This window comes from Patagioenas fasciata, chromosome 1, assembly GCF_037038585.1.
Source record: "Patagioenas fasciata isolate bPatFas1 chromosome 1, bPatFas1.hap1, whole genome shotgun sequence".
NCBI classification, from domain to species: Eukaryota; Metazoa; Chordata; class Aves; order Columbiformes; family Columbidae; genus Patagioenas; species Patagioenas fasciata.
The window spans coordinates 69,955,240-69,983,236 of NC_092520.1; the positions used below are offsets into that span (position 1 = coordinate 69,955,240).

The window sequence follows — 27,997 nt, forward strand, 5'->3', positions numbered from 1 at the left end:
CGATCGGGGAGTCGCTTCGGGAAGGGGAGCTGCCCTGTGAACGCTTCCCCTTCTAACGGGCTCGGCACCTTCCCTCTCGCCGCCCCGGCCACGTTAGCCATTTCACTCAGCCCAAAACACGACCTTCGCATCCCTGCGTGCAGAGGAAAACAAAAACATCGTGACTCCAGAGCTCGAGTGGTCAAGGAAAATACGTCCTGATAATTTAAACACCGAGCTTTGCTGCAGCTCTTCCCGAGGGCTGTTTCGGTTGCCCCGGGAGGGGGAAGGAAGCGGCTCCAGCCCCTCCCCAACGCCGAGCTGCCGTGGCTGCACCCCGCGCTGCGGGGAACCAGCGGGCGAGCGGGCGGGGCCCCAGAGTCCTCTGTCACCGCGGGGCGGGGGCGGGGAGTAGGCGCGCGCGTCGCCCACCCTCGCGACAGCAGCCGCAGCCAATCAGCGGCGGGAGGACGCCCCCTCCTCCCTCGAGCGCCTCGCCACGTCCCGCCCCCTGCGCGGCAGCGCCCGCCAGCCCGCTCGCTCGCTGCGCTGACCAGCTCCTGAGGCCGCCGGGCTGCCTGGCCGCACTCCCCGCCGCCGCTCCGCCATGTGGCTGCTGGCTGCTTGGGTGTTGCTCAGCGCCGTGGGCGCCGGTGAGTTGTCGCCGCTTTTTTTCTCCCTCCCTCGTCGTCTCCACCCCTGCGGCTGGGGTCGCGGCAGCCGGGCCCGAGACACGTCCCGTCCGCCCCCGCCTCCGACGGAGCTCCGGTGGGGGCGCCCCGCGGAAGTATCCGGGGCGAGGCGCCGGGGAGCGAGGGAGGGTGTGCGGCTGTTAGGGAAGGAGGGCAGAGCCGCCTCCCCTGACCCGCGCAGCCGTGGGGGGGCGGGAAAGGGAGGAGCGGGTGTCGCCTTGGCAGCCGGGGACACGTTGACGTGAGGCGGCCCGTCCCTCGGGGCGAGCGGAGCGGCCCCCACCCGCCCTGCGGTTGCGGGGGGAGTGCCGCTCACTCCGCGCAGCGCGGAGGCTCGCAATGCCCCTGCCCGGAGCTCCCGGCTCTGTCACCGGCGGCTGCCGAGCAGCGGGCGTGTGTGGGACTGCACTCTGCGTAGCTGCCGCTCGCCATCCTCTGCGGGGGGGATTTCCTCCGGTCCGGCGCCTGGCTGGGTCCCGCACCCTGCCCGGGCCCGGGGATGGGCTGATTTTTGCAGAAGTTGCGGAGGAGAGGAGGGACGCCGTGACCAGCCGCCAAAATTCTTCATCTTCCCGCGTCTGGTAGCGTTAGGGCAACGTAGCTTCATGTGTTTTCTTGAAGAAATGATGTTCAAACTGGTCGTCTGCTGTACTGGGTCTAGGGTTAGCGACATTGCCTCATCTCAAAAATGTTTGGGTGTCATTGTGTGTAAGTGAGATTTCGCAATCTAACTTGTTATTCTTCTGTGTGCCAAGAAAAAACTCGGTGGGAGGAGGGAAAGTTAAAAAAATTACCCTTTCACTGTGGTGCAAATGCTAGGTAGTTCTGCAGTCCATAAGCAGCACATCCAAACCTGCATGTTTAAAGCTAGTATTTAAATTCCTGTCTGAGTTCCTGCAGTTTAAATGCTGAGTGCCCTGGCGTGTTTTGTAGTCAGTGAGAAATGCAGGTGTCCGTCAGGTGCAAGTGCCGAGCTTAGCCAGTTTTGACCTAGTGTGCAGTATTTCTGAATTTGCACTGCATATATAATTTGAAACAACCTTTCTGTGGCAGCTTCACAACTGCATATTCTTCAGAAGCACGCCCCCGCCAGCTGCTTATTTTAAGGTTCTAAAATTGTCGCCTTTATGTGATAACTTTAAGATCGTAGTCCCTTTAGTGAGACAGAAGCCACGGAACCTCTTCTACTAAAGTGGTCAGATTTGCAGAGGACAAGACCTGTAAATATTTGCGTGCTTCTGTTGGTGCCTGTCTGCAGCCTGCTCTTATTTCTCCAGCACTCTGCTGGTGGAGCAGTTCACATGAGTACTTCTTAATTGGCCTCAGGCAAAATATGCCAGCTCTCATAGTCTAAACAACAGCAATCAGGAATTTGCAGTTCCCTGCCTTTCTCTGCTTATACTCATGAGGAAGTCGTGATCCATTTGTTTTAATTTCTTTGCTTGGTAAATACTTGGAAGTGTAGTTGCTTCCTTTAGTTGCAAATAACCTTTCTCAGTGATTAAGTCAGCAGAGGATAAATTCTTCCTAAGAAGTGTGTGTGTGCTAGCTCTAAAGGAGAAAAAGAAAAACCCCAAAGCCCAACACCCCAAACTCAGAAACCTTTTCGAGGTAGTGTTAAACAGAAGGAAAACTTATTTCAGGAAGAACAACTGAAGCACTGCGGCTTCTAATTGTGGGCATTTATTTTTCATTAGTGTATGATTTGGGATTTGGGTACAGTTTCCCTTTGTTCTGCTTTTGTTACTCTTATTTTTTTGAGGTACAGCTTAAAAATGCAACACAATGAGTAAAATGGGCAATAATTCTTCCTTCATTGTTGAGTGCTGTCATGCGTAATGCATATTTAGCTTTTGATATTCAATAGTAATCCAGTGACTTGTGTGAGAATATTAAAGCAATGTTTCAAGGATCCGTGCTTTTTAAATTTGACCTGAGACTGTTACTTGGAAAAAATTGAGCTACTGCAAATAGTGGCACAACTCTTACTGATTTTTTTTTTTTTTTTTTTTTTTTTTGTCTCTTCCCTTTCCCCTCGTTGACTTGAATCATATCGCAATTCTGAGCTGGATTAAACATGTGAATGCCAGTAGTTCCTCTGCAGTCACTGGAGCTACTCTGATTTGCAAGTCTGTATGCTTACAGTATTAGGGGTTGCGGTCTTGTTTTCCAGTACTTATCTTTTCCCATATTTGGTTTTATCAGGTGGATATAGTCAAACGTTTTGAACAAGTAATGTTACTGGGACTTAAGGAGCAATGCCTATTAGGACAGCTGTTAAACTAAGTTACGATTATTTCACACAAACAAGGAAAAATATAGAAAATGTGGGATTGAAAGCTGTCATATTGCAGTCAAGTTAGTTTAATCTCTTTCTTCTGGTTCCTGATGTAATTTAAATACTGATTTTTTTGGTATTCTCGGGAACTGGTGGATGGGTCTTCATTTCAGATGAAATTTCAACATAGGATTTAGGTCTTTCTTGAAACAAGGTTCAGTCAGTACTGCTATTTTAGAACTGTGGTGTGCTATGGGAGAGAAATGGTAAAAACCAGCAGTGGTAACATAATTCTGTGTGGTGGTGATTTTTTGTTTCCTTCATTGAATTCTGTTGTTAGTAGCATTAATCACAAGGACTTATAATACAGGGCATTTGTGTTACTAATTTTCCATTTTCAGTTCTATTGTGTGTACACTCAAATGCTAAGTAATTAATAATCATACTTAATGTATGCTATTTTGCATGCACCTGCTTCATCGAAAAAGGAAAAGAGAGGATTTGCAAGAAACTGTCTTAACCTATGGGCATTTGGCTCCACCTTCAGTGATGAGAAGGAACAAATGACAAAGTTATGCTGGCTAAGCTGCCCTGCCTGCCTTCTTTCAGAAGTGTAAAAGTAGTTTTTATTCTTACCATGTCCTTTACAAACTGTAAAGGATACTTGTTTGGAGATGATACCTGGACCTCCTTTTGTAGGTACCTGTGTGATCAGCAGCAAAATTTTGAACATCAGTGGGAAAATATGTGATTATATTATATGTATGCTTTGTAGAAACCAGGCCTTAATGCAGTATATCTCTGTATGGCATTTTAGGAGAAGTGTCCATGTAAGTGGCAGCCCAAAGTTTTATTACTTACCACAAACTATCATAATTTTTTTTAATCTATACATTAAATGGATGTGAGAGTGGCTAAATCTGTGTATAGAGTTTGTGGTACGATTATAATAATGCCTTTTTTTCTTCTTTTGTTGCTCCCTTAAAGCATGGTTGTCTTTTTGTGGTTTTGCAGGAGAGTTTGTTTTGTTTTCCCAAGTCAGCTGTTGTAGTGTTTTTTTTGCTTTCTTGACTTGTATATTAAGAAATAATTCTGAATGTGTCAATTTTCTTTTTCCTTTATAGGTTCTGCCCAGTTGACATTTAGCGGACCAGATGTTGTTGAAAGAACTGACTGTAATAGAACTGTCACTTTACCTTGCTACGTGAATAATCTAAAGGAGAACAATATAAAAGTCATGTTTGTTACGTGGAAAAAACAAGGAAAAATAATTTTTTCTTTTGATGGAGCAAAACAGGCGTTTTTGAGAGATGAAACGGTCCCATCAGCTAACCTAACGTCTCAGGAGGATTTACCCAAGGGTATTGCCTCTCTAACGCTTATCAGTGCAGAGGCAGGTGTTGGCAATTACAGTTGTGAAGTAACAGAATCAAACAGAGAAGGAGAAACAAGAGTTGAACTTAGACACAGCTCAGGTGAGTTGCCTGCCATTGTTTTAGAACCTGTTGGGAGAGAAAATAAGCAAAATCTTACAGGAAAGAGAAAAATAGTGAATATGATAATGTATTACTTGAAATTGAAAACACAAAAAATGCAGCATCCAGGCTTTCTAACTTAAATGCCAATATGAGTTATTTTGGATTAAGTTATAGGGGAATGCTTCTGTGGGAAAGATCTGAACACATTTTTTCATTCTGTAATAATGTCTGAAGATCACTTGTATAATATGGTAAAATCCATGCTTTCCCACATCTTTTAGATTGTATAGTCAGTGATATTTTCAGCACCTTCATGTTCTTGCATTGCATACTGAAACATATTCCTAATGTCCTTATAATACTGAGATGTGTATATCCATCACAGTGGCTGCAGAGATGTCATCTTTGAAAAATTACATCTTGCAATCTTTAGTTGTGCTGGAAAAATTACAGATAGAACAAACTAATTATTTACAAGAGCTCTAAAACTTGATCTGAAGGTAGGCAGTTTTCTGGTGAGGTTGAAAATGCTTCTGCTAGGTGGTAACTTGTTATGGTTGTCTAGCATTAAGTGTCATCTTCAGAAGATATGTTGAACTAAAATAATGGTGACTAAGTGATTAATCTCTCATTTAGTGAGCCATTTTACTGTATCTTGTCAGATGCAGCCCATGTGCTTTGGCACCTCACTTGTTGAATAATGAGATCTGCTGTACACGTGCAGTCTGTCTAGTATTTTCACTGAACCTATGTGTGTACTGTTTATCAGTTCTGCACAGGAGACTTGCTTCTCACTTCTGCACGGTTTGTCAGAAGTACTGAATAAATGCATAGCACTTGGAGTGTTATGTGTGGACTGTAGAATTGTCCTAGGATGGTTTTGCTCTTAGTTTTTGCGTTTGTCGCTGAAGTGTTTGTGAAGCTCAGATAGATGTTATTTGTGTCCTCCTGCAACATCTGTGTAATTCACAGTTGTATTTAATTATCGAGTTACCTATATACACTGCAAAACAAATGTGATCCTGAAATGGATTGGGAGGCGCACAGCCACTGAAAGAGTGAGGATGCTACAGAATCATTTGGTTCTTAGAACACTGCAAAACCAGCGGGAGAAGTATAGGCAGCTTTCCTCCTTCTTTTGTAACTTCTTCCTCACTTAACATTTTTAGACTGGTTTTGCTATTCAGTGTTAAGCTTTAGAAGAGCAAACAAAGCTTAAGGATATAGTAGAATCAAGTCCCATTTGCAAGTTTTATTGCTTTGTTTTTACTTTCTGTGTTTAGAGTTTTTAAAGTGATAAAAAGACTACAAAGCAGGAAGCTGATGTAATTTTTCTAATTTCGTTTTCTAGTTGTCAGTTGAGATGAGGAAAATACTCCAACACCAAAGGACATATGTGGTGGGTGAAGAATTTATAGTTGCGAGGTCACATTAGGTTTGACAGTATATGCTAGAAAATGTCAAACTTAGTCTTTTGTTTGAGGATTTAGCTTGAAGGTAAAACAGTTGCTTATTCTCTCTTTAAATTCTTCTGCATACTTTCTTGTTGTTTGTTCCTCAGTATTCTAAAGGTATAAGGTAATAGAAGAAAGAGTAGCAAGTGAGTTTTGAAAAGAGTTAGTGAATAATGGAAATCCTGTACCAGACTTCTCTCTGTCATTTCTGAGCGATGAATTCATGCTGTCACTACTAATATGTTCCAACTGATGCTTTTACAAAGATAGTCTTATAAGAGCCAACTGTTCTCCATCTCACTTTACATCATTCCTGGATTCACATAGGAAGTGGGTAGCACAGTGAGCAAGATGTACATGTTAGTCCCCTTGTCTTTGCGCACACTCTTTCCTGATCACTTATTTTCACAGAGAATGACTGTGAAGTCCCCTTCCCTCTTTTCTCCCCTTTTCCCTTTCCTCTCTCCACTCTTCTCCCCACCTTCTCCCATTCCCAATGTCCAGAAGTCTCTCTTGTTAGTTTGGAACAGACTTCCTTATATTGGCTCTCAAAAGAATACTTTTTGTCAGGAGTTTATTGCTATGAAGCACCAGAGTAAGGGAAATGTATTACCAGGAAAATGTGTTCACCTGTTTCTCTTATTTGCATGTTGCATGTTCCAGCAGTATTGCAAGCGTTTCCATACAGTAACTGCTTTGGACTCTTAAGACTGGACCATATGTGGTTCCATGTTTCATGCTAAAGTCCTGGCAGATAACAGGCTTCATGGCTGCTTTTTTCAATTTGTAGCACCTGCTGGTGTCATCTGGAAACATGGCAGAGGACGTGAAACTGCTTTAGAGTCTCTGTTTGCAGATGCTTTCAGGTCATTGATAATTCTCAGTTGCATCGAACAGCGTCGCTGGGATTTGCCTGTAGGATTTGGCGTATCTAGAGAATGGCAACTGTGCATTGAAATTACTATGCAATTTTAGTTGCTTTTTTGAAAATGCAAATGAAGCAAAAAACCTTCCTTTAAATAATTTGTTAAATTTTACTTCTTTTGGTGATAAGGAAGTTGGGAGATATTCCTCCATTTCTCTATCTTGAATGTATTTTGTGATTGCCTTATGTTTATATGTAACCACAATGTCTTCTTCTGGGAGGAGAGGAAGGGGAAGAGGGGAATTTGTGATTTTAAAACTCAAGGTATTTGCTTGGCACTGGAAGTTATGAGGTATTGCTACTTAATTCCATGTTTCTGGAGCTGCAGATATAACTTTTAAATATGGAGGGTAAGTGCAAGGAATATGCATCTAAACTGAAGATGAGAAATTTCTTTGGAAGCAACTGTGCAGGCAGAGGAATGGTGGCAAGTATAATATAAGAAATGGAGACTTTGGATTCCACTGAGTGAGTCTAAATGAAGTTATGAGCCAAAATGCAAGAATCAGCTACATTTTCTAGTTCAGTGGAGATGTTTTCAGAATTTTATGTTGGAAGATGGCTTACACGGTCTTACAGCATGGGTGACTGAACTGCCTAAGGCATCCAAGATGCAGGGGAAGAAAGGCTAAATGGATGAGGGTGGAAAGACCTAAAGGAAAAAAAAAAAGTGTGATTTCTAAAGTTAACAAAGCAGTGTTTCCATCTCACTTAGGTTACCTACTGTATTCCTTATTACACCTCTGTATTTCTTCAGGAATTACAGCAGTTGAAGGTAGAATAGAATAACTGGAGGAACATCAAATTGGACTTCTCATATCTTCCCTGCTTAGCCTGAATGCACTGATTTTCTGATCTGCTGTGCTGTTTGTAGTGCCACAAGCTAACCAGCTTGTACTGCCAGACAATAGCGTAAACATATCCTCTGCTGCAGTGGAAGCCGAGACCTCCTGTTTGGAAAATTTTAGGGTAACTAGAAATACTATAAAAAAGACTGTGGCACACAGGATCAGAGTGAAAATCACATAGGTAGAAGTCATAGCTTTTGTAGCCTGTTATCACTCTTAATGCTATTACATACAGGATTGAGCAATCTAGAGCATAGCCTAAAAAGAGCAGTAAATGTAAAGCTAATAACCTGAGGTTTCGTTTTCTTCCTACCATTTTTCTTTCTTTGTTCTCTAGGACCATGGTTTCTTCTAGTGGAAAGTGCTATCATCATAGTGTTGCTGTTATTAGTTATTATTTTCTGTTCGGCTCAGTTCAGTTTTATTGGTAAGTATTGACTCTAATTCTTTGCAATTGTTGATTTGTTCTAAAATCACTTGCGTGCGTAAGGGCATCTGTGTAAGATGAAAGATGGTGCTCACATAGAATTGATCCAGATAATCCACGGAGAGGTAGTACGTCTGCTTGTCAAATAACCTGGCGTTTGGTTTGCTCTGGAATCCTCTTCTGATCCTCCACGCTGTGTCACTTACGCTCATTTGTGGACTTGCTTTTGGCATGAATCAGCTGACGACACCACAAGAGAGTTAACTCATATACAGTTCTCAAGATCCTAATAAGCACTGTTACTTACAGGCTTTGTCAATAAGAGTGCACCAAGCTACACCCTTGTGCACTGCATGGTCTTCCATTTCCTTTTCAGTGAGCCTTTCAGGACGTTTAACATGCGTTTTTGGCATCAAGCTACGAAAACGCTAGTCTGCCATAGCGTTTGTAGAGTTTGGGGCCTTTGGACTGAAAACATGACCTCATCAAAAAGAAGCATGTTTTGGGGCTTCAAGGTGCCACGTGGTGCCACAGTTAGGCTGTGTGGACACTGGCACTCTGTTGTAGGTGCCCGAGCCCTAAGCAGTGGGATATGGGCCGGTCCGCTTTGTTTCCTTGAGGGTGAGAAGTTGCTTTCTGGGGTTAAGATTTTTAGCAGCTGTATGTCCTCTTAGGCCTGATGCACAGCCTGAAGTGTCTGTGTTTAGAGCTAGTCTGCCATGTGGTGATGTTTCTACTGCCAGTACTGTTGCAAACTATGAGCTCTTTTGCGTGTGTGTAATTTTTGTAGAGGATAATTAATGATGTCTGCTGTCATTGGTTAGAACAAGGAAGCTCTTCACCATTAGTTCACCATGACATTATTGAATCATTAGAAACCGAAACATGTTCATTTTATGGTCAAAAAAAATCTATATTAGAGAAGGATGGTGCTCTTTTCTTGATGTAAAACTGTTCATTCGTCTTTTAGCACTGGCCGAGTTATAATTTAACACCAACATCAATAATTTTGTCAAATGTTTTTAGAGGCAATACACTGACCAGTGTCAGACATCCTTAGATGTTCTTCATACACTGGTGTCCACCATCTATGCAAGTAGAGCGTGCTTTATGTCCTCGTCTTTCAGATGGTTCCCTGTGGTGCCATTTGTTACATCAGTCTTGGAGTTTTTTTCAGCCTTTTTCAATTTGTAGACTTCTAAAAAATAAAAATTTTGTGCTTAGGGTTGAGTCCATAAGTAATGGAAAGAAATCACACTCAGTGATTCATAGTAATCATATACATATACAACCATCTAGATACAATTTTCTTTATTACCTTTTTATGAACCTCTGAAAGTGGTATGTGACTCTTCAAAGGTCTATCCATGGTCAGAGGCTGAAAACTAATATATATATATTTAAATTATTTTATTTCCATAGTGTTAGATCACTGATTTTCATTATTGTTTATAATGGTTTAGGAGTATCTGATATGTTAAGGAATTGTCATTGCTTCGCATTCATAGCAGAACTTTAACATTTTTAGCATTTTGATAAGAAAGTAATAATTGTCCTGAAATAAGATGCATACATCCATGGAGAAGCACTGTCATTTCACAGGAGTAGGTTAAGCCTCCTTGGATTTTTTGCATCTCCACACTTTATTGTGAGATCTGTGACCTCTGTAGGGAAAAGTAATCATGCTACCTCTAACTTAATAAATGTGGGTGTACTTCCTGTTTCTTTTTGTTGTGTGTGATGTTGTTGTTGTGTGGTTTTGTTTGTTGTTGTTTTTTCTTCCTTTAATTTGAACTGGTTTAGTTAACCTGTGAATCCAACAATGCTATAGTATACCTTTAAATAGTTTGTTAAACTGGGCTTGGATTTTTCTGTGTAACACTTGAGAATATATGTTTTCTTGGTTTTGTGTTTTGTGGGGGGCTTTGTTGTTGTTGTTGCATGATGGGCTTGTTGTTCTGTTGGTTGGTTGGTTTTTTTTTTTTAGTCGATTTGAGGTAGAGTATTGGAGTTTTTTTAGCTTATAGGATTGGCTTTTAGGATTTAAGTATAGTCTATCCACTACTTATTTTTGCCTTTGTGTCTTGCTTTCCATATTTAGCATATTTATAATATGAAAAATTTCCAGTACAAGTATACAGGAAGTTTTACTATGACTTCTATTCCAAATAAGTTTTTGGTTTAAATGATGGTAGTACTTGAAAGTATGACTGGGATCTTGTTGTATTAGGCAATGTGAATATAATGACAGATAACATTTTAATAACAAGAGAGTATTCTGTAACCTTTTCATAGATAAGATGCTATTAGAGATTTTGTCATACATACCCTCTAGAATATTTACTGTATTCTTGTGATATGTTTTTTGTCCTAGCACAGTGCATGATAACAGGATGTTAATTCCGTATGTGCTCCTTGTTTTTCTTTGTGAAATTACGGTATTTGTTTGTTCTCTGTTTGTGGTTACCAATTTCAACATATATCAAGATTGTCTGTCCATTAATTTTCAAGCTTGGAGCGTGAGCTGCCTTTTTTGTGTCTTAGTTTTAGCAGTGTATAAAACAAAACCAAGCATGGCTGATTGTGGTGTTTTATTTGTACTGTTCTTTCTTTTTCGAAGACTACTAAAGTGCTGCTGCTTTGAAACCCTCCACTGGAATCAACCATTCATGAGATGGCAGCTATTTAGCAGTGCAATTATACTGAAAATTAGTCTTGTCTGTGGCATCTGAACATGTAGGTTATCCCATATCTACTCATCCTCAAAGCATTTTGGTGAGATGGAAACATCACCCTGTTGCCTTGGGGATGGAGGTGATACGTCTGAGCTCACACAGTGTCGTGGGGAAGAGAATTAAACCTGGAATTTCCAAATCTCTTATTTAAATGTCAGTAGTGCGTCTACTGGAATTAACCTGTACCATGTCCCAGAGTTATTTGATAACATAGCACCTGAATTGGATAGAAAGTGGAATTAAGAATTTGACTAGAATACCAATGACAGGTTTCATTTATTTGAGTAAGCCATATTAACAATGGAAACAAATAAAACCTTGGTAATATGTAGAGTTTTTGTTTTGGTTTGGTTTTTTGTTTTGTTTTGGGTTTTTTTTGTTTTGTTTTGTGGGGTTTTTTTTGTTTTGTTTTTTTGTTTCGGTTTGTTTTTTTTTGTTTTGTTTTGTGTTTGTTTTTTTTTTTAGCAGTTTGTTTCTTTGTTTAGGACATCAGTCCTAGTCATAAAAGCTCTGTATTTTAGTGAGAGAATCTGTATGTCTGATTATTCTCCTCTCTGTCTCTCTTTATCTTTAAGCATTAAAATATGAAATTGAACCTCAGAAGAAAACGGGAATTATTGTAGCAGGTGTCATCTTCATAGTTGCTGCTGTTGTAGGCACTGTTCTTTTTGCCCAAGGTAAGTGTATTAAAATTGCCTGCCTAGTTTAAGGGAATAAGAGCACAAATGAATCTCTTGCCTGCAGTAGTGTGGAAGTTTGTACCACCTATTAATTGTCATCTCCTAATTTTAAAAGAAAAAAAGAAAAAAAAGTTAAGGAATACAACAGAAACAGCATTGCAGTTATCAGGCCCTGAAATGGTCATAAGGAGATACAGACTCCACATTTTTTTCTGTTTTCTGTCCTGCTGCCTTGGGTGAATATAAAGGGCTAGGGAGTGACTTCTGGTACTTCTGGTGAGCTTCCTTTGTCCTTCAAGAATTCACTGGTTTCTTCTGATCTAGGGGAGACAAGTCTTTAGTCACTGAAAGCTGTGTATTACTCCAGAAAGCTGCTTTGCTTGTGTTTGCTGCCATTTTAACAAGTATTTGTCATGTATGGGAAATCCTTGTGAGTAGGGGATGGAGCACAGGCAAGATCCCAAGGAAATGTCAGAATAGGTAGATATGTGGATAATAGTAACCTGAACCTCTTGCAGATGTGTAGGAAATAGATAGCTTGATTTATAAGTTTGTAATACTTTTAAAAGGCACTAAAACATCAAGATGCTGGAAGAAGAGATGGAAAAGGTCTATATCATGTTGCATGGGCTGGGCCCAGTCGTTGTAAACTGTATGAGATTGTAATATAGGTAAATGCGTGATGTGGGATTTTTTTTCTGGACCCAAAAAAATTGGTAATACTAATGATTTACTTTTGTTGCCTTGTGCTTTATTCCAATAAAGGATTTCTGTTTTACTAATTTCCATACCAACGTTTGCAGATGGCTATGCTGCACAGAATCAAGCTGGTCTTGGCCTAATTGTAGTCCCTGCTATGATTGCGGTACCGCTTCAATACTTTATGTTTGGAATTGGTGAGTATTTATTTATTCACTGCCTCAAGAATGTACTGATAGAAGAACTGAACTTCTTTCCCCCACATAATCTACATACTGTTTTCATTTTTGTAAGTAGATGCTACAATAGAGTCCTAGATTCCTGACCTTCCCAGTGTCTCAAAACAAAACGTTTAACCTGTGTTTGTTTGGCTAAGTTGGTTCAGGGAAGAAGTATAAGTTATCTGCTTGAAAAAATGAGATTTAGGGTAGGATATCCAAGTGGTTCCTGCTCTTCCTTCCTGTATCTTCTGACTGGGACAAATAGCTAGCTGTCAGAATGTGTGTGTTTCATTTTTTCTACTTAGGGTTTATTTATAATTTTATTTATATATACATACATTTTTATATGTATGTGTGTGTACATAGAAGAGCTCTGAGTGACTTGCGAGTTCTGTTATCACACTGTTTGGCTGAGCTTGGAATTTAGGACAATCTGATTTCTAACTTTATGTGAATGAGCTACCTTTTGTATCTCTTACAAAACTTACGATTCTGTTTTTCTGTCCTTCTTTCCCAGTTTTCGATAGCCTACCCCCAACAGCATTTGTTCTGATATTTTTTCAAATACTTGGTTACATAATTGCTGTGGTTGGTTTTGCATTGTGTGTCTCAGGTAAGCAATTTGCGAAAATGTCTTTTTACTTTTGTCTATACCTGATATTTGTTTATTTTAACATTAAAATGCTGTGGAAATGGCTTCACTATATTGAGTATTAGCAAGTAACGTCTGTGAATGTACTTGAGGACTACTGTGTTAACACTCTTTTATCTGGTGAAAGAAAAATAGCCCAAAGGCAGTATTACATATATGAGTTTCGTTAGTATGACTGTATCCAGCATGACTGCATTTTATGAGCAGTTGCTTTAAAAAAACCAAAACAAAACAGTAAAGTTAATTGTTTTATTTTTGCAACAGTTAGTGCCCTGAAGAGTCGCCTAAAATCAATGTTGACCTTTATTTCTGTTATTCTTAGTGAGGCCTAGGGTATTTAGAAGCTAAACTAGAGTCATAACAATTCTCTCATGTTTAATGAACAAATCAGAAATTCCTTGTTAATCTCCACTTGTATGCAACTGATAGCTGAGTTGCTGGGAAATAAATACCATTGAAACAGCCTAAGAAGGCAAATGCAGTAATCTTGGAAGTGTTCTTGGACTGTTTTAAGTCTGGTTGCGGCCGGCATTCTGTTCCGGCACTGGAAAACACTCACTGTTGTAAAGTAACACCAACTAAACACAGTACACAGTGGTACCTGCCTCTAACCCTCCCTTTGTCCCCTGCCTGCTGTCCCCTCTCCCTGCCCTCACTAAAGAACCCCACAGCAGAGAAAAGGGTGAATTTAGGACTAGACATCCTTGGCAGTGTATTGTGTAGTAGGATACATTCTTGTGTTCGTTTGAAGCACTTTACACCCCTGACTTATTGCTTCCTGGAGACCTTCTTCATTTTAATCGTTCATTTGGTTGGGGATTGAAGAAAAACTATTTACCTTGGAAGTTGTTTCTAGAGGCTTGTCTAATCTGGGTGAAATGATAGACCTTTCAGTGGAGTTGCGATTTGAGTTTTTTTCTTATTGTTTTGTATTTATGGGAAATGTTTATAAGAGACACCTTAAGTGTTGTCAAATGTAAACGTAAAATAAACTGATGGGAGATTTCTAGTAAAGCATCGATCTGCTAGAATAATCCAAAATGGGAGATGTTTTTATTTTGCTCTCAAATGGAAAATCTCCCTAGTTTTTCAGGGTGACCTTTCCACAGGTCATAGAATCATTTCAGTTGAAAGAGACCCTCAGGATCATCGAGTCCAACCATAACCTAACCTAACCTAACTCTAGCACTAAACCATGTCCCTCAGAACCTTGTCTAAATGCCATTTAAACACCTCCAGGGATGGTGACTCCACTACTTCCCTGGGCAGCCTGTTCCAATGCTTGACAACCCTTTCTGTGAAGAATTTTTTCTTAATATCCAATCTAAACCTCCCCTGGTGCAACTTGAGGCCATTTCTTCTTGTCCTATCACTTGTTACTTGGGACAAGAGACCAACCCCCTCCATGCTACAACCTCCTTTCAGGCAGTTGCAGAGAGCGATAAGGTCTCCCCTCAACCTCCTTTTCTCCAGGCTAAACAGCCCCAGTTCCCTCAGCCTCTCCTCATCAGACTTCTGCTCCAGGCCCCTCGCCAGCTTCGTTGCCCTTGTCTGCACTCTCTCCAGCACCTCAGTGTCTTCCTTGTAGTGAGGGGCCCAAAACTGAACACAGGACTCAAGGTGCGGCCTCACTAGTGCTGAGTACAGGGGCACGATTACTTCTCTAGTCCTGCTGGCCACACTATTCCTGTTACAAGCCAGGATGCTGTTGGCCTTTTTGGCCACCTGGACGCACTGCTGGCTCACATTCAGCCACTGTCAGTCAACACCCCCAGATTCCTCTCTGCCAGGCAGCTTTCCAGCCACTCTTCCCTGACCCTGTAGCGCTGCCTGGGGTTGTTGTGACCCAAGTGCAGGACCTGGCACTTGGCCTTGTTAAACCTCATACAATTGGCCTCAGGCCAGTGATCCAGCTGGTCCAGATCCCTCTGTATGGAGCAGATCAACACTCCCACCCAACTTGGTGTCATCTGCAAACTTGCTCAGGATGCACTCAATCCCCTCATCCAGATCATTGATAAAGAGATTAAACAGAACTGTCTCCCGTACTGAGCCCTGGGGAACACCACTCGTGACCAGCCACCAACTGGGTTTGGCTCCATTCACCACAACAGCTCTTTGGGCCCGGCCATCCATGTTACCTGTATCTCTGGAAGGTTAGCTCAGTGATCCATAAGTGTCAGTAGAAATAACTCATCGTAGGTTGAGCTCACAGGTAGGTGTGATGGTTTCCAGTCCCTGGAAACAAAGATCAGAGAACAAGGAGTTAGTGTGGTGAACTATGGCTAGCTAAAGCCCTTCCTTCTCCACTCCAGATCCCTGCACGTATTAGTGGAGGAAAAAAGAGTTCTAAAAGGAAAACTGGGATGGTGGGAGGAAATGAATGCATTAGATCGTCTCCAAATTGGCTCCTCACTTGCTCTAATTATTCTTATTAATCATTTGCATCCAATTGCTTTTCTACATCAGGAAATAAAAAAAGGTAATCATCCTCTATGGTTAATTGGTTAGACCATACTGAAGGCACTGGTGTTAACTATCTTAACCCAGTGGCTTCTCTCTGGGTGAATTTCAAAAGTGAATTACTGTAAACCAAATAAAGCTAGTTCCTCCTCTGTGATATCTCTGTAAACGCAGAGAATTTCTTTTAGGTGTGATGAAATTGACTCAGAGCTACCTACATAATCTTCTCTCTTCTTCCGTTTTTTTTACCCTGTTTTATCAGTATTGTATTCTGTAATCTAATGCAATTGCACTTCAAACAATTGGGATTGAAAATGTAAGTTTAGGTTTAAAAAACAATTAATGGAAGAATGTTGTTAGTTGTGGTGAATGACAGAGTAGCTAAACTACAGTAGAATAGTACAGCTAAGCAGGGTCAATCAGTAAATGCCTCTGTTGTTAAAGAATATGCACAGAAAAAGATGCAGAAGTAGTTCTGGGGTAGCTTTGAAAGAGAAATAAGCCTGATAAAACCAAACATGATTAATTTATTTTAGTATACAGCTGTATCTGAAAAATTTTTGGTTTTACTTGTATCAGGTGTTACAACTGCTTTTATTGTGTTTTAACAGCCTGTCCTCCGCTACATGGTTCTGTTGTGATTGCTGGCTTAGCTATTATGGCTAGTGCAAATTTCATTAGTATGGCTTACGTGTTTATTACAGGTAGGTAGCACCTAATATTCCACATTCTATTTTAGTGCTTAAGTATGCGGAAGAGCAGTTTTCTCTATTGTACTTTTCAAAGGTAGACACGGCTTATTTGAACATAAGGTGTGATTTCACAATTACATAGCTTCAAAAAAATACTGAAAAGTTGTCTGTATATATTGGCTTTGTTTCATAGAGCCTATGGGAAATCTTGAGTACAGAAATTTACAGCTTATCATCATAAACTGTCTTGAGATAACACAGACAGGCTTCTTAAGTAAGAATGTTTCTGCTGTGGATGGATGTTGCTGTTGAAGCTCTGCATTTACACAGTTGTCTAGCTGAAGCTTGGAACAAAGAGTGCAAAAGGATTTCAGGGATTCTGTAGAGTGGGTTACAGGATGGTGCAAACAAAAGCTTATCAAAATATGAATTTAAAGAATCAAAATCTGCCTAGTCATCTCTGTTGGTTAGAGTCAGGTTAAAATAAGAGTGATTTGAATGCACACCTTTAATTTTAGTGAATTTTATTTTATCTTATGCTTAGTTTTAAGCTTTGTTTAAGAAACTGGTTTGTTCAGATCTCAAAAAGATGAGAGATTTAAAGGTATATAAGCCAGTCAAGCCTGCTAATTAAGAAAAAGAACCATAGCAATGCCATGTGATTGCAATGCTGGCACGCCACAGCATAATGTTATGCGGACTTCACAGCTTGGGTGTGAGAGCAGAGTGACTTTGTTTCAAGCTGTGTGTGAAGGTCCCTCAAACAGCTTGTTGGTTTGGATGCAGAACCGTGTGATTGAGGGTATATTGCTTCCAGGCTTGAGCTGACATGTGTCAGTGCTCCCACCAGTCTGCACTGAACTAGGAAGTCTTGAGGTTTAGTACCTGCACACCACGTGTGGGCATGGTCAGACATAATAGACCCCGAGACAGGGACGATTTCCATTAAAGATGAAATTAAGGCAGAAGGCTTAATATTTGATATCTGAGATAGATGAAGATGAGTAAAAAATGTGACAGAGGTGAAGCAAGCCTTTTAATGATAAAAGTAATTTTACTGACTTTGGGCCCTTGTATGTATGGTTTTGATGCTGCGTGCTAATGGTCTGTATAAATATTGAGTTTTTAGTTTGATTGTGCTGTCTGAAGAAGTCAAATGTGATCTTTGGGGTAGATTCTAGCGCACCAAAATAAGCACAAAGAATAGTGCATAGCATAATTCATTTTTAGAGCTGAATGCGTGAGTGAAACAATTCACAGACTGTACGTGACAGGATTCTTCAGTTCTGAAACAGAGGAGTGCTTAGAGGCTTTAAGAATTTACAGATCATCATGTTAATATTCAGTAGTTTTGGACAGGGGATGCTTAAATTTTATGTTTTGCTACTCTGTGCCAAATTTTATCAGTAGGTATTTTTATTCAGTTGGTCATGACATCTATTCATCTGCCTGGTCACTTTTTTTTTTTTTTTTAATTATTTTAGGTTCCAGAATGAAAGATCATCCTCGTCCAGGGGTAAGCTTAAAATTAATAAATTTGGGGTGACTAGATGGCTCAGGGGATTGTAGTGAGATACTGAACCTTTCTTCACTAGTTCGAATTCAGACCAGGTTGGTAGCAAGCAAAAGTTCTGGCTGTGTAACAGATGTCTAATGTTCAGTGAGTTGGTGGTCTTCATTGTCCCTATTGAGTGTGTCTCTAGTACTGTAATTGCCACCCTTACCCAAGCGCTACTCTGACTGTTGTGCCCAGATGGAGTTTCAAGGGCTGTCACACAAAGGTGGTGGATGGGAAGGGAAGTTTGTTCTTTTACAAAGTGCTCTTTCACATGGATTATAAAGACCTTTTGTCCACCCTAATTAAAATGCTTTTTCATTGAGTACAAAATACCATTGATTTTTATTTTTTTTATGTTACCTAGGTGGCTTATAACAAAGACTTAGGTGTCTATTTCCCTATGGTCTTTTACACCAGAACCTTTTGATATTCTCTTGAATTCACAGCTACATGGATGCTATAGCTTTGATCTTTTTTTCCTTTTCCTGTTTTTCTATAATGCTCCTTAATTTGATGAGATGATCTGAAAGCAGAGTGTCTGTCTTTAGGTCACACAGAACAAATGGAAAAGCACTTTGTTTTTGTTTTAAAGAACACTTCGGTCAGTGTTTTTTTAAATTCTAGAGTAATCATTCCTAAAACAGTGATTTTCATACGCTTATGTAGTGCTTTCTTGTGATCCATGAATGTGAACTGCCTGATTCCTGGAGATTTGCAGAAACAAGTAAAGAGGCACAACTGTAAAATAAAAGTTAACATTTCCATACAGAAGGGGAGCATGGGAAATACTAAGTGATCCCATTTCTTGACTGGCAGCTGGTGTTTGAGACACAGTTTCCAGGTCTCCTCTTCAGTCTACAGCCTGAGACCCAGTTGTTGAAGAAAGATGGTGGGGCAGGAGAGCTGACAACAGTTAGGACAAGAGATTTTCTTCTTTTTTCCTTTGCTTTTTCTCATCCATTTTTGTTTTAAGGAACAGTATTTCAGAGAATTGGCCTCTTAATTATGGAAGGAATTTAAGTGCCCAGAGTTTAAAAAAAAAAAAGAGAGAGAGATTCACAAAGTTCATTATATTCTGAAAATTAGCTGAAAAGTGTATTACAGATATACTTCTTTGAAAATGCAGTCTTCATCTAACATGCTAATGTTTACTTCCAGAATGGAAGCAAACCGGGGAAGAGGAGGTTTTTTTGTCACGTAGCTTTTGGTTGAAAATAAGCTTTGGAACGGAAACCAAGATGCTAAATAACATCCTTTGTGGAACTCTGTTCTCTTTATGACCTGTTCTCTTCACAAGGTGGTTTTATACTCCAGCAGTGATTTGACAAATACAGAAATAGCCACACAGTTCTGTAGTAGTGAATACCATGTTACTCTCTGAATTGGAAACAGGAGCGAAATCGAAAGAAATTTAAAAAATGTAGATGTCATTGGAAATCTCATCCACTAAAACTATATTTTTTTCAGCTGCATTTAGTGGAGGGTCAGATACAGAGGAATGCAGGTGACAATAATATGTGCCCACGAACTTATGGAAGTACTGGGAAGACCTCGTGGAAAATCAAGCATGTTAACATGTTGCTTGTTTCCATCAAGGGCCGTTCAGCATATATAGCTGTACCTTGAGGCTGTAAATAGGCATGAAGTAATTTTGAAAATACACTTTGATTCTGTGTAATCTAAAGACTATGAAAAACTTAATCGTGATTAAGTGCTTAATTTTGACACTGGGGCATGCTTACAAAACAAGGGTTGATATTTTCTTTAGTCTGAGGGAGAAAAGGTGCCATCTTAACCAGTTACTGATTTATTTTTTTATGTTTCTGTAGATTGTGTGTGTGTTGTTTCTGATTATTGTCTACCAGACTAAATGCCCAGCTGCGGTGTATTCCCTTTTGAGGAGATTACACTTAATTGCTTGGCTACTATTTTTTTTTTTTCAGTCATGCTGCTTTATTACTAACCATTGGTCAAATCACAGAAATAATCAGTTAGCTTTCAGAGCTTAAAAGTAGAATCTGCATGCCTTTTGCTGCCACCTAGAGGTGTTTCATCCAAGGAAAAATTTGCAGTGGGGAAAAAATAGTCTGGAGAATGCAGTTATCGATTGATTTTTTTTTTTTTTTAAGAACTCTAGTCATTAATTTTATTAATGTTCAGCTTTCTTCATTTTTGTAGAATCACTACTTACTGTATATGTCAATTAGAGTAATTTAACTGTGGCGAGCCAAAAGTAAACATGAAGGCTTTTTATACATACGTATATTTTTTAAATGTTTTGCAGAAAGCTGTAGAAGAACCACTGAATGGTAGGTGATATTCAAGGCTTATCTTCTAATTAAGAGAATAATTATGGCAAAAGGTTACGAAATAATTGTAGTTCTCAGTACAACAGCACTGAGATGGCAGATTGGTATGTCAACTTGAGTGACTCTTGAGTCAGAAAGAGTTTGATCTCTGGATGAAATTATGCCTGCAGCTCCAGACCCTCTGTTCTATGCTACTGTTCTTGCTAGCCTGTGGCATTGGTTTACTGTTTTAGGACAGACTAATATCTCTGGATATTATATCTACCCTCTTCACTCTGCAGAAAGTCCAACTTTTAAGAGGCACAGGTCTTGAAACTTGATGTTAATTCCTCTTCATGAGGATTTATCTTTGTGAAATACTCATGATTACAGCAAAAATCTATCCTTGTCACACTGTTCCTTTTGATATTTCTTTGGGTTGGGGAAGTCCTACCATGCTGTTGGGAAGCTCCGATAGCATTTAAGATGGGGAAATGTATGGTGAGAAAGGGATGGCTCTGGATTTTTTTGTTTTGCTATTCTGCTTACTAATCGGCATGCTGAGTAGTAGCAAGCTCTAACCCAGATTTTAGAATTAATCTGAATATTAGTTATTAAGCATTTCTTGCTGTCTGGCACATTACTAATCCATTTGCCTTGCTTTCAAAGATGCAAAAGGAGTGATGTTAGAATGATGGTAAGTCCAAATGTATCTCCAGATATTTATTTTAATTAAGGTGTATTTGGGGATTTTGATGTTTAGAGTTACCCAGTGCTAATAGGATGAAACTTGGAGGACAGGTTTCAGTGCAGAAACTTTTCTTATTCAAATTATGTTTCATTGAAAAGAAAGAATACATATTTTCTGTATAATACATTGTATTCCTAAACAGTGAAGAGGATGAGTCAGTGAGACAGAATTATTAAATACTATGTTTCTGATCAAATGCGGAAAGTCAAATAGTTTGTATGCTTTCTTTATGCTTATGTAGTATTTTAACTGTTTCGTTGGTGGTGGGTTGTTGTATTTGCCTATTTTGTTTGTTTGCTTTGGGTTTTTTTGTTAATATAACTAAGCCTTTCTTCTGAATTAAATTGGTGATCTCTCATGGACATTCACAGAGTAGTGGTTTAAAAGTAGACTTTCTCTACGCCTTCATTTAAATTCCCTGGATTTTGTTAATTGTTTATATTCCAATCAGACTTCACTCAATGTTTTTTAGTGTTAGCAGTGTTTACAAACAAACAGAACTGAAACACATATTAACAAAGCTTAAGAACTGTTTAAATAACTTCAGCTTATTTTTTACAAACCTGAATTTTGACCTTCAAGATCTAAAGGTGCATTGTGGCTTCTGCCCCTTGGTTATGCTTGATGTTTAAAGATTTACTAAATATTGTAGACAAAGATGTACGTTACAGTGTCCTGACCTAACTTAAGATTTCTTCTGGTTTGAAGTGTGCTTCATGCTGGGATCACAGAATCACAGAATGTTAGGGGTTGGAAGGGACCTCGAAAGATCATCTCCTCCAATCCCCCCACCGAAGCAGGAACACCTAGATGAGGTTACACAGGAATGTGTCCAGGCGGGTTTTGAATGTCTTCAGAGTAGGAGACTCCACAACCTCCCTGAGCAGCCTGTTCCAGTGTTCTGTCACCCTCACTGAGAAGAAGTTTCTTCTCAAATTTAAGTGGAACCTCTTGTTCCAGTTTGAACCCATTACCCTTGTCCTACCATTGGTTGTCACCGAGGAGAGCCTGGCTCCATCCTCGAGACACTCACCCTTTATATATCTGTAAACATTAATGAGGTCACCCCTCAGTCTCCTCTTTTCCAGGCTAAAGAGACCCAGCTCCCTCAGCCTTTCCTCATAAGGGAGGTGCTCCACTCCCTTAATCATCTTCGTTGCCCTGCGCTGGACTCCCTCCAGCAGTTCCCTGTCCTTCTTGAACTGAGGGGCCCAGAACTGGACACAATATTCCAGATGTGGTCTCACCAAGGCAGAGTAGAGGGGAAGGAAAACCTCTCTCAACCTGCTAACCACCCCCCTTCTAATCCACCCCAGGATGCCATTGGCCTTCCTGGCTACAAGGGCCCAGTACTGGCTCATGGTCATCCTGTGGGACCCCAGGTCTCTTTCCCCTATGCTGCTCTCTAATAGGTCATACTCCAACTTATACTGGAACCTGGGGTTGTTCCTGCCCAGATGCAAGACTCCACACTTGCCCTTGTTATATTTCATTAGATTTTTCCCCACCCAACTCTCCAGCCTGTCCAGGTCTCGCTGGATGGCAGCACAGCCTTCTGGCATGTAAGGCACTCCTCCGAGCTTGGTGTCATCAGCAAACTTGCTGATAGTACACTCAATTCCTTCTTATCCTTGATATACCTTGAGATGGCACCAAGGATAAGTTGTTCCATCACCTTTCCAGGGATGGAGGTGAGGCTGACTGGTCCATAGTTACCTGGGTCCTCCTTCTTGCCCTTTTTCAAGACTGGAGTGACATTTGCTTTCCACCAGTCCTCAGGCACCTCTCCCATTTCCCAAGACTTGGCAAAGATGATGGAGAGTGGTCCATCAATGACCTCAGCCAGCTCCTTCAGCACCTGCAGGTGCATCCCGTCCAGGCCCATGGATTTATGGATGTCCAGAGTGCCTAATTGCTCCCTAACCCAGTCCTCATCAACCGAGGCAAACTCATCCATTGTCCTGACTTCCTCTGGAGCCTCAGCGGTACGAGGCTCCTCTGGACAGCCTCTGACAGAGTAGACAGAGACAAGGAAGGCATTCAATAACTCTGCCTTCTCTGTATCTTCTGCCACCAGGGCACCCACCCCATTCATCAGTGGGCCTACATTGCCTCTGGTGTTAGTTTCATCTGCCATGTATTTGAAAAAGCTCTTCTGTTGTCCTTGACCTCTCTCCAGGTTTAATTCTAAGGAGGCCTTAGCTTTCCTAGTTGCCTCCCTACACCCTCTGACAACAGCCTTATATTCTCCCCAAGTGGCCAGCCCCTCCTTCCATGGTCTATAAACTCTCCTCTTCCACTTGAGCTTACCCAGCAGTTCCCTGTTCAACCACACAGGTCTCCTGGCTCCCTTCCTTGACTTCCTACGTGTTGGGATGCTCTGATCTTGAGCTTGGAAGAAGCGGTTCCTGAACACTAACCAACTGTATTGGGCCCCTTTACCTTCAAGCAGCCTTGCCCATGGGATTTCCCCTAGCAATTGCTTGAAAAGGCCAAAGTTTGCCTTGTTGAAGTCCAGGGTTGTGACTCTGCTTGCTATTCTGTTCTTGCCACCTGAGATCCTGAACTCCACCCTTTCACGGTCGCTACAGCCAAGGCAGCCCTCAACCTTTACTGCTTCAACCAGACCCTCTTTGTTAGTGAAGATGAGGTCCAGCAGTGCTCCTCTGCTAGTCGGCTCCTCCACCATTTGCATCAGAAAGTTATTGTCAGGGCACTGGAGGAATCTCCTGGACTGTGGCTGGCTGGCTGAGTAGTCCTTCCAACAAACATCAGGGAAGTTAAAATACCCCACAACAACCAGGGCCTGTGACTGTGAGGCTGCTCTCAGCTGCCTGTAGAAGGCCTTGTCAACTTCCTCACCCTGATCTGGTGGCCTATAATAGACACCCACAACAGTATCACCCCTGCCAGCCTGCCCCTTAATTCTTACCCATAGACTCTCAACTTGCTCCTCATCCATGCCTGGACAATATTCAATACACTGTAGTTGCTTTTTTTTTTATTTTGTAAGACCACAACACTGACTATATGTCCTAGTTTATATTAAGCCATGAAATGGGAGGGTCCGTATTAATTGGCCTAAAATTCTCAGACTGGTACCTAAAGTGGGTGACCAAGTCTGTGAAGATTCTTGGTTCCTGCAGCTCGTGTCCATCAGGAGAATAACACTGTTTGCCTGGCCAGATTGCTTCCATTGGAGAGCTTAAATTTTAGATTAGATGCTCAGGTTTGAAAATGAGAACAGTCTTTTACTGATTCTTTTTGATTCAAAGGCTGTACTTGCTTCTCATGGGAGTAGGATAAAAGAGCACTTGTTGATGCTCCTGGAACTTCCATTTCTTCTTGGAGACTGGACAAGCTTGTTGTGAGGTGTCACTACACCCTTTGCATAGTACTCCTGCATCAAATTACAACATTTTGTTAGTCAGGATAAAGAGTAAGGTCACTCTAAATCTTTTAATTTACTTGAAATATTTTAATATCATGCCACTTCTAGAAGGCATGAATTGACAATGTGACAATAAATGAGGTACTAGTTAGCCCCAACTGGAAAACAGTATAATCAGTTGATTTTAAAAACAGACTTCCTTACAAATACCACGTACTGCTAGGTTTGTTACTTCTGACTGCTACATGATTCATGCAAATATGCCATAGGATTATTTTCTAAACCAATAGGAATCCATGCACTTTTGCAGTACAGAGGACAACTGCATTGATGCAATGGATACCAGTTAGTATAATCTGAAGTAGGAGGAGTGGGAGGTTGGTCCTGCTTCAGAAGTGGCTATGGCTTCTTCAAGGCAGTGGTTTGAGATCTGGAAAAAAAATCAGTATTTGCCAGTCTCTTGCACTCAACACTGACCAGAAGGGAGATAAGGATGGGATCAATACAGTTACCGTATGTTCCTGAAGAACAAGGTAGAGTTTTGCTTGGAGATCCAGTTTTAAGTAAGTTGACTGTTTCTTCTTGGGTCTCACTTGGGCTTTTAAAACCCTGCCTCCTCTTCTAGTGCTGAGGTAGAGCTTCCAAAAGCACAGAAATCACTAATTATTCATTTTATTTTGACTTTTGGGGTAGGATCAGAAGTCTGCTTTTTCTACCCTGAAAAATGGATCCTAAAAATAACAGAATGTTTTACAGATCAAAGGCAGGAGCTCTGACTTGTGAGCCGGAGGCAGGAACCTTTTAAGCTCTGCCTGCTTTCTACCTTAACCTTCCCTTGAAAGTTCATACACAGAATGGAGAGTTAGTCAGATGCTGAAGCACACTAGTTACACAATGACATGTGAAAGTAGACCAGGACTGTGGATAAAGACAGGATGGGTGGGACAGTCAAGTCTGGGAACTGCTGCAGCTTATTCCAGTTCATTAGTCAGAGCTCTAAGACAGTGTTCACTTTTCTGTTGGGGAGAGGCTGAAACATCACTTGCTGTTAGTATCACTCTTTTCCATGATTTGAGGGCTGAGTGTGCTTTCAAAGATCGAAATTAAACATATATATATATATATATATATATAAATTTTTTTTAAGCTGTAACTTCAGTAGTCAGTACAAAATGTTGCTGCTCTTCCCAAACAATATTTTTCTTTTCCGTTTCTTTCTTATTCCCAGAAGTGAAGAGTTCTGTGACATGTGAAAAGTATACCGCTGTTGATACACCGTGGCCTTGAAGATGCACTACTCAAAGAGAAGAAATTCAGGAAACAAGTTGTTTTGCATGTGTGGCAAAAGTGCTTTTGATATAAATGATGTAATTTTATATATAGTCACAGCAGCTGTAGCGAGGAACATGTGTGTTTGCCCACATGTGATCTTTATTTTTGTTTGTAATGGTATATATTGTATGGTTGAGGGTGAGAATATAAAAAGCACTGTTTGCCCACTACAGGGTCTCCCTGCAGTAATCCTTAGTGGTATTATTTTCAAAAACTATCATTAGTCACTGCTTTGATAATGAGCTTGTTCAGCTCAAAGACTGCAATACCTTTTAGACTATTGTTTTCTTTATTTGTGTGCATGGGTAAGGTATGGTCATGTGTCTAGGATACAAGCAGGAAGTAGAGATTGTACAAATACATCTTTTCTGACATTCAGCAAAATTTTTATAAAAAAAATAAATAAAATGCTTATACACAAAGTTGCATAAATACAGAATTTGCTCCCCAGCTCTCTTTAAGTTACTAAATGAGTTCTCCTGATTCCACAAAACAGTAGGATTCCTCTCTCTGGACAGTAGTGTGCATTCTGGTGGCTGATATTTTAGTCCAGTGAGGGAGCTCTCGGTGCCTCTTCCATCGTCTTTGATGAGAAACTGCTCAGCTGTTGGAGCCTAATGCAGCACTGGAATTATGGAGCCCAGCAGCTGGTAATTTTTGTGCTGAATGTGGTTCTTTGTGCGTGTTCATGTTGTGCAGTGTGTGGTACTGGAAGCAGCTTCAGGCTTTCTTAACTCAGTGAATTTGTGAAACTCACAGATGCTTCATAAAAATAGGAGTTGTCCTATTTGAGTGTGGTTTTGACAGAGCTTTAAGATCTGTTTTCCTGAATGAGGAAAAAAAGGAGCCGTTTCATTTCTATCCCAACTTTGTGATGCTTCATTGTGTCACAAATACATAAAATAGAAAGTAAGTAGGAGAAGCTGATGAGAAGTGAGGAGGCTCAGTTTCTGTATATATGTAAGTGGCACAGTTAAAATTCAGTTTTCTAGGACCTGCACTTTCCATGAGATTTTACCACATTTTACAACTGTTTTGAGAGTTGTTCCAATACAGTTGACTTCTCTTGGACTTTATGTATACTTTGTAGAAATCTTGTCACTGTCTCCTGTTTTTACTAAGCTAATATATTTCAAAGTCACACAAGGTTTTCTCCTTCTAACAATGTAAAACTTTGTTTGGAAAGCTATTGCCAAACAATAATGTAATAAATTCCATGTTTTTAAAGATTCTGAGTAATTTGCAAGTCTCAGAGTTGGATGTTACAAACTAATGTTCATATCCATGTTGTGGGTGCATGTTGCAGAGATTCAAGTCTGCATGTTGAGCTCCAAGTCTTGATGCAGACACCTTGCATCAAGAATTCAACAAAATAAAATTGAGGTATCTGAGTTTACAATATTTACTTTCATTAACTGTCCTCTTGCTAGGGCTGCAGGATTGAACCACTTGAAGCAACCCATAGTCCAGCCCTCACTAAAATCAGTGGAACTGGCCACAGTGAAGAGGGTTATTCATGTGAAAAAAACATTGAAGCAGCACATATGGTTTACACTTATTCTCATTCCTTCAAGTTTATCAGTGGGCGTATTCATAGAAAATTTGAGCTCGTATATATTAATCTTTTGATACAGGTTTTTCCATAATCACAGCAATCTCTACCTAAAGATGGGAGATTAATCTCCATTAACAATTCAGTGTAAGAATTTACCTGGTTATGTACCATGCAGAGCTCCCTCTTTATAGCTAGTGATTGCCTCAGGCAAGTTGAGAATTGAGCAGTTGAGGAATAAAAAGCAAACCAACTGGAATTCTGTTGACCTATTCTGCCTTATAAAAGCCATTATGTATAATAGCTTTAAGTTAACTGCAGCAGAACCTGTTTGTGTCACTGTGGGATGAGGCTGAGCTGATACAAGGTGTTGACAAAACCTGAGGAGCTCGGTGTCCATGTACAGGCTGCAGAATCAGTTGCCCCCAGACCCGGAAGAAACCCATCGTCCTGGTGTTGCGTGAAGGGCTCTGCTCCGGATTTCTTGTAGGTACAGGTTTAAAAGCGGGAGTTTAAAAAGTCATTGGTACACCCAGCCCATTCCCACTAGTAATTTGAAACCAAAGCTGTTCATAACTGTATGCTTCCATTTGTGTGTGTACGTATGTGTGTGTGTATATATAAATATATAGACATTTTAAATATCTATAGATCTATCATCTTTACCCAAGAAAATGTTTTTATTTATGAAACATGAAACAATTTTGTAAATAGTGTGCTAATCTACTTAAAAAATAAAGTCATTTTAAGTTGTTTTTGTGAGAGATTTTCTTGTTGCTATTGCGTTGAGCTTCTGTAACTGCTTCTACAAATTCATAGTCACAGCTGCTCTTCTGCCTGCCTTTCCACCCTCTCTCCCCCCAGATTACTCACTGGGTGTACAAGAATGTTCTCAGTGTTAC

The 27,997-nt window shown here is 40.5% G+C and overlaps 1 protein-coding gene across 6 annotated transcripts; it reads left to right on the forward strand.

Moving 5' to 3' along the window:
• The first annotated feature begins 476 nt into the window (after window positions 1–476).
• On the forward strand, window positions 477–27,850 carry CD47 (CD47 molecule). 6 transcript variants are annotated; one of them, XM_065829424.2, is made up of 11 exons: window positions 477–632; window positions 4,074–4,424; window positions 7,992–8,081; window positions 11,392–11,493; window positions 12,300–12,392; window positions 12,934–13,029; window positions 16,143–16,235; window positions 17,708–17,739; window positions 20,066–20,090; window positions 20,739–20,766; window positions 25,440–27,850. In XM_065829424.2, the coding sequence occupies exons 1-10, from the start codon at window positions 587–589 to the stop codon at window positions 20,762–20,764; spliced, it is 954 nt and encodes a 317-aa protein (XP_065685496.1). In that variant the 5' UTR covers window positions 477–586; the 3' UTR covers window positions 20,765–20,766; window positions 25,440–27,850. The 6 variants fall into 6 exon arrangements, with proteins under 6 accessions (XP_065685496.1, XP_071664553.1, XP_071664539.1 ...); XM_071808452.1 differs by lacking the exon at window positions 477–632 and adding an exon at window positions 930–1,379; XM_071808438.1 differs by lacking the exon at window positions 477–632 and adding an exon at window positions 3,572–3,644.
• Window positions 27,851–27,997: the final 147 nt, after the last annotated feature.

Coding starts and splice junctions, on each gene's coding strand:
- CD47 (XM_071808452.1), top strand. CDS start 1,277: ATGTGTTTTCTTGAAGAAATGATGTTCAAACTGGTCGTCTGCTGTACT. Junction 13,030..16,142: donor TTTTGCATTGTGTGTCTCAG/GTAAGCAATTTG, acceptor GTGTTTTAACAG/CCTGTCCTCCGCTACATGGT. Junction 16,236..17,707: donor GGCTTACGTGTTTATTACAG/GTAGGTAGCACC, acceptor TAATTATTTTAG/GTTCCAGAATGAAAGATCAT.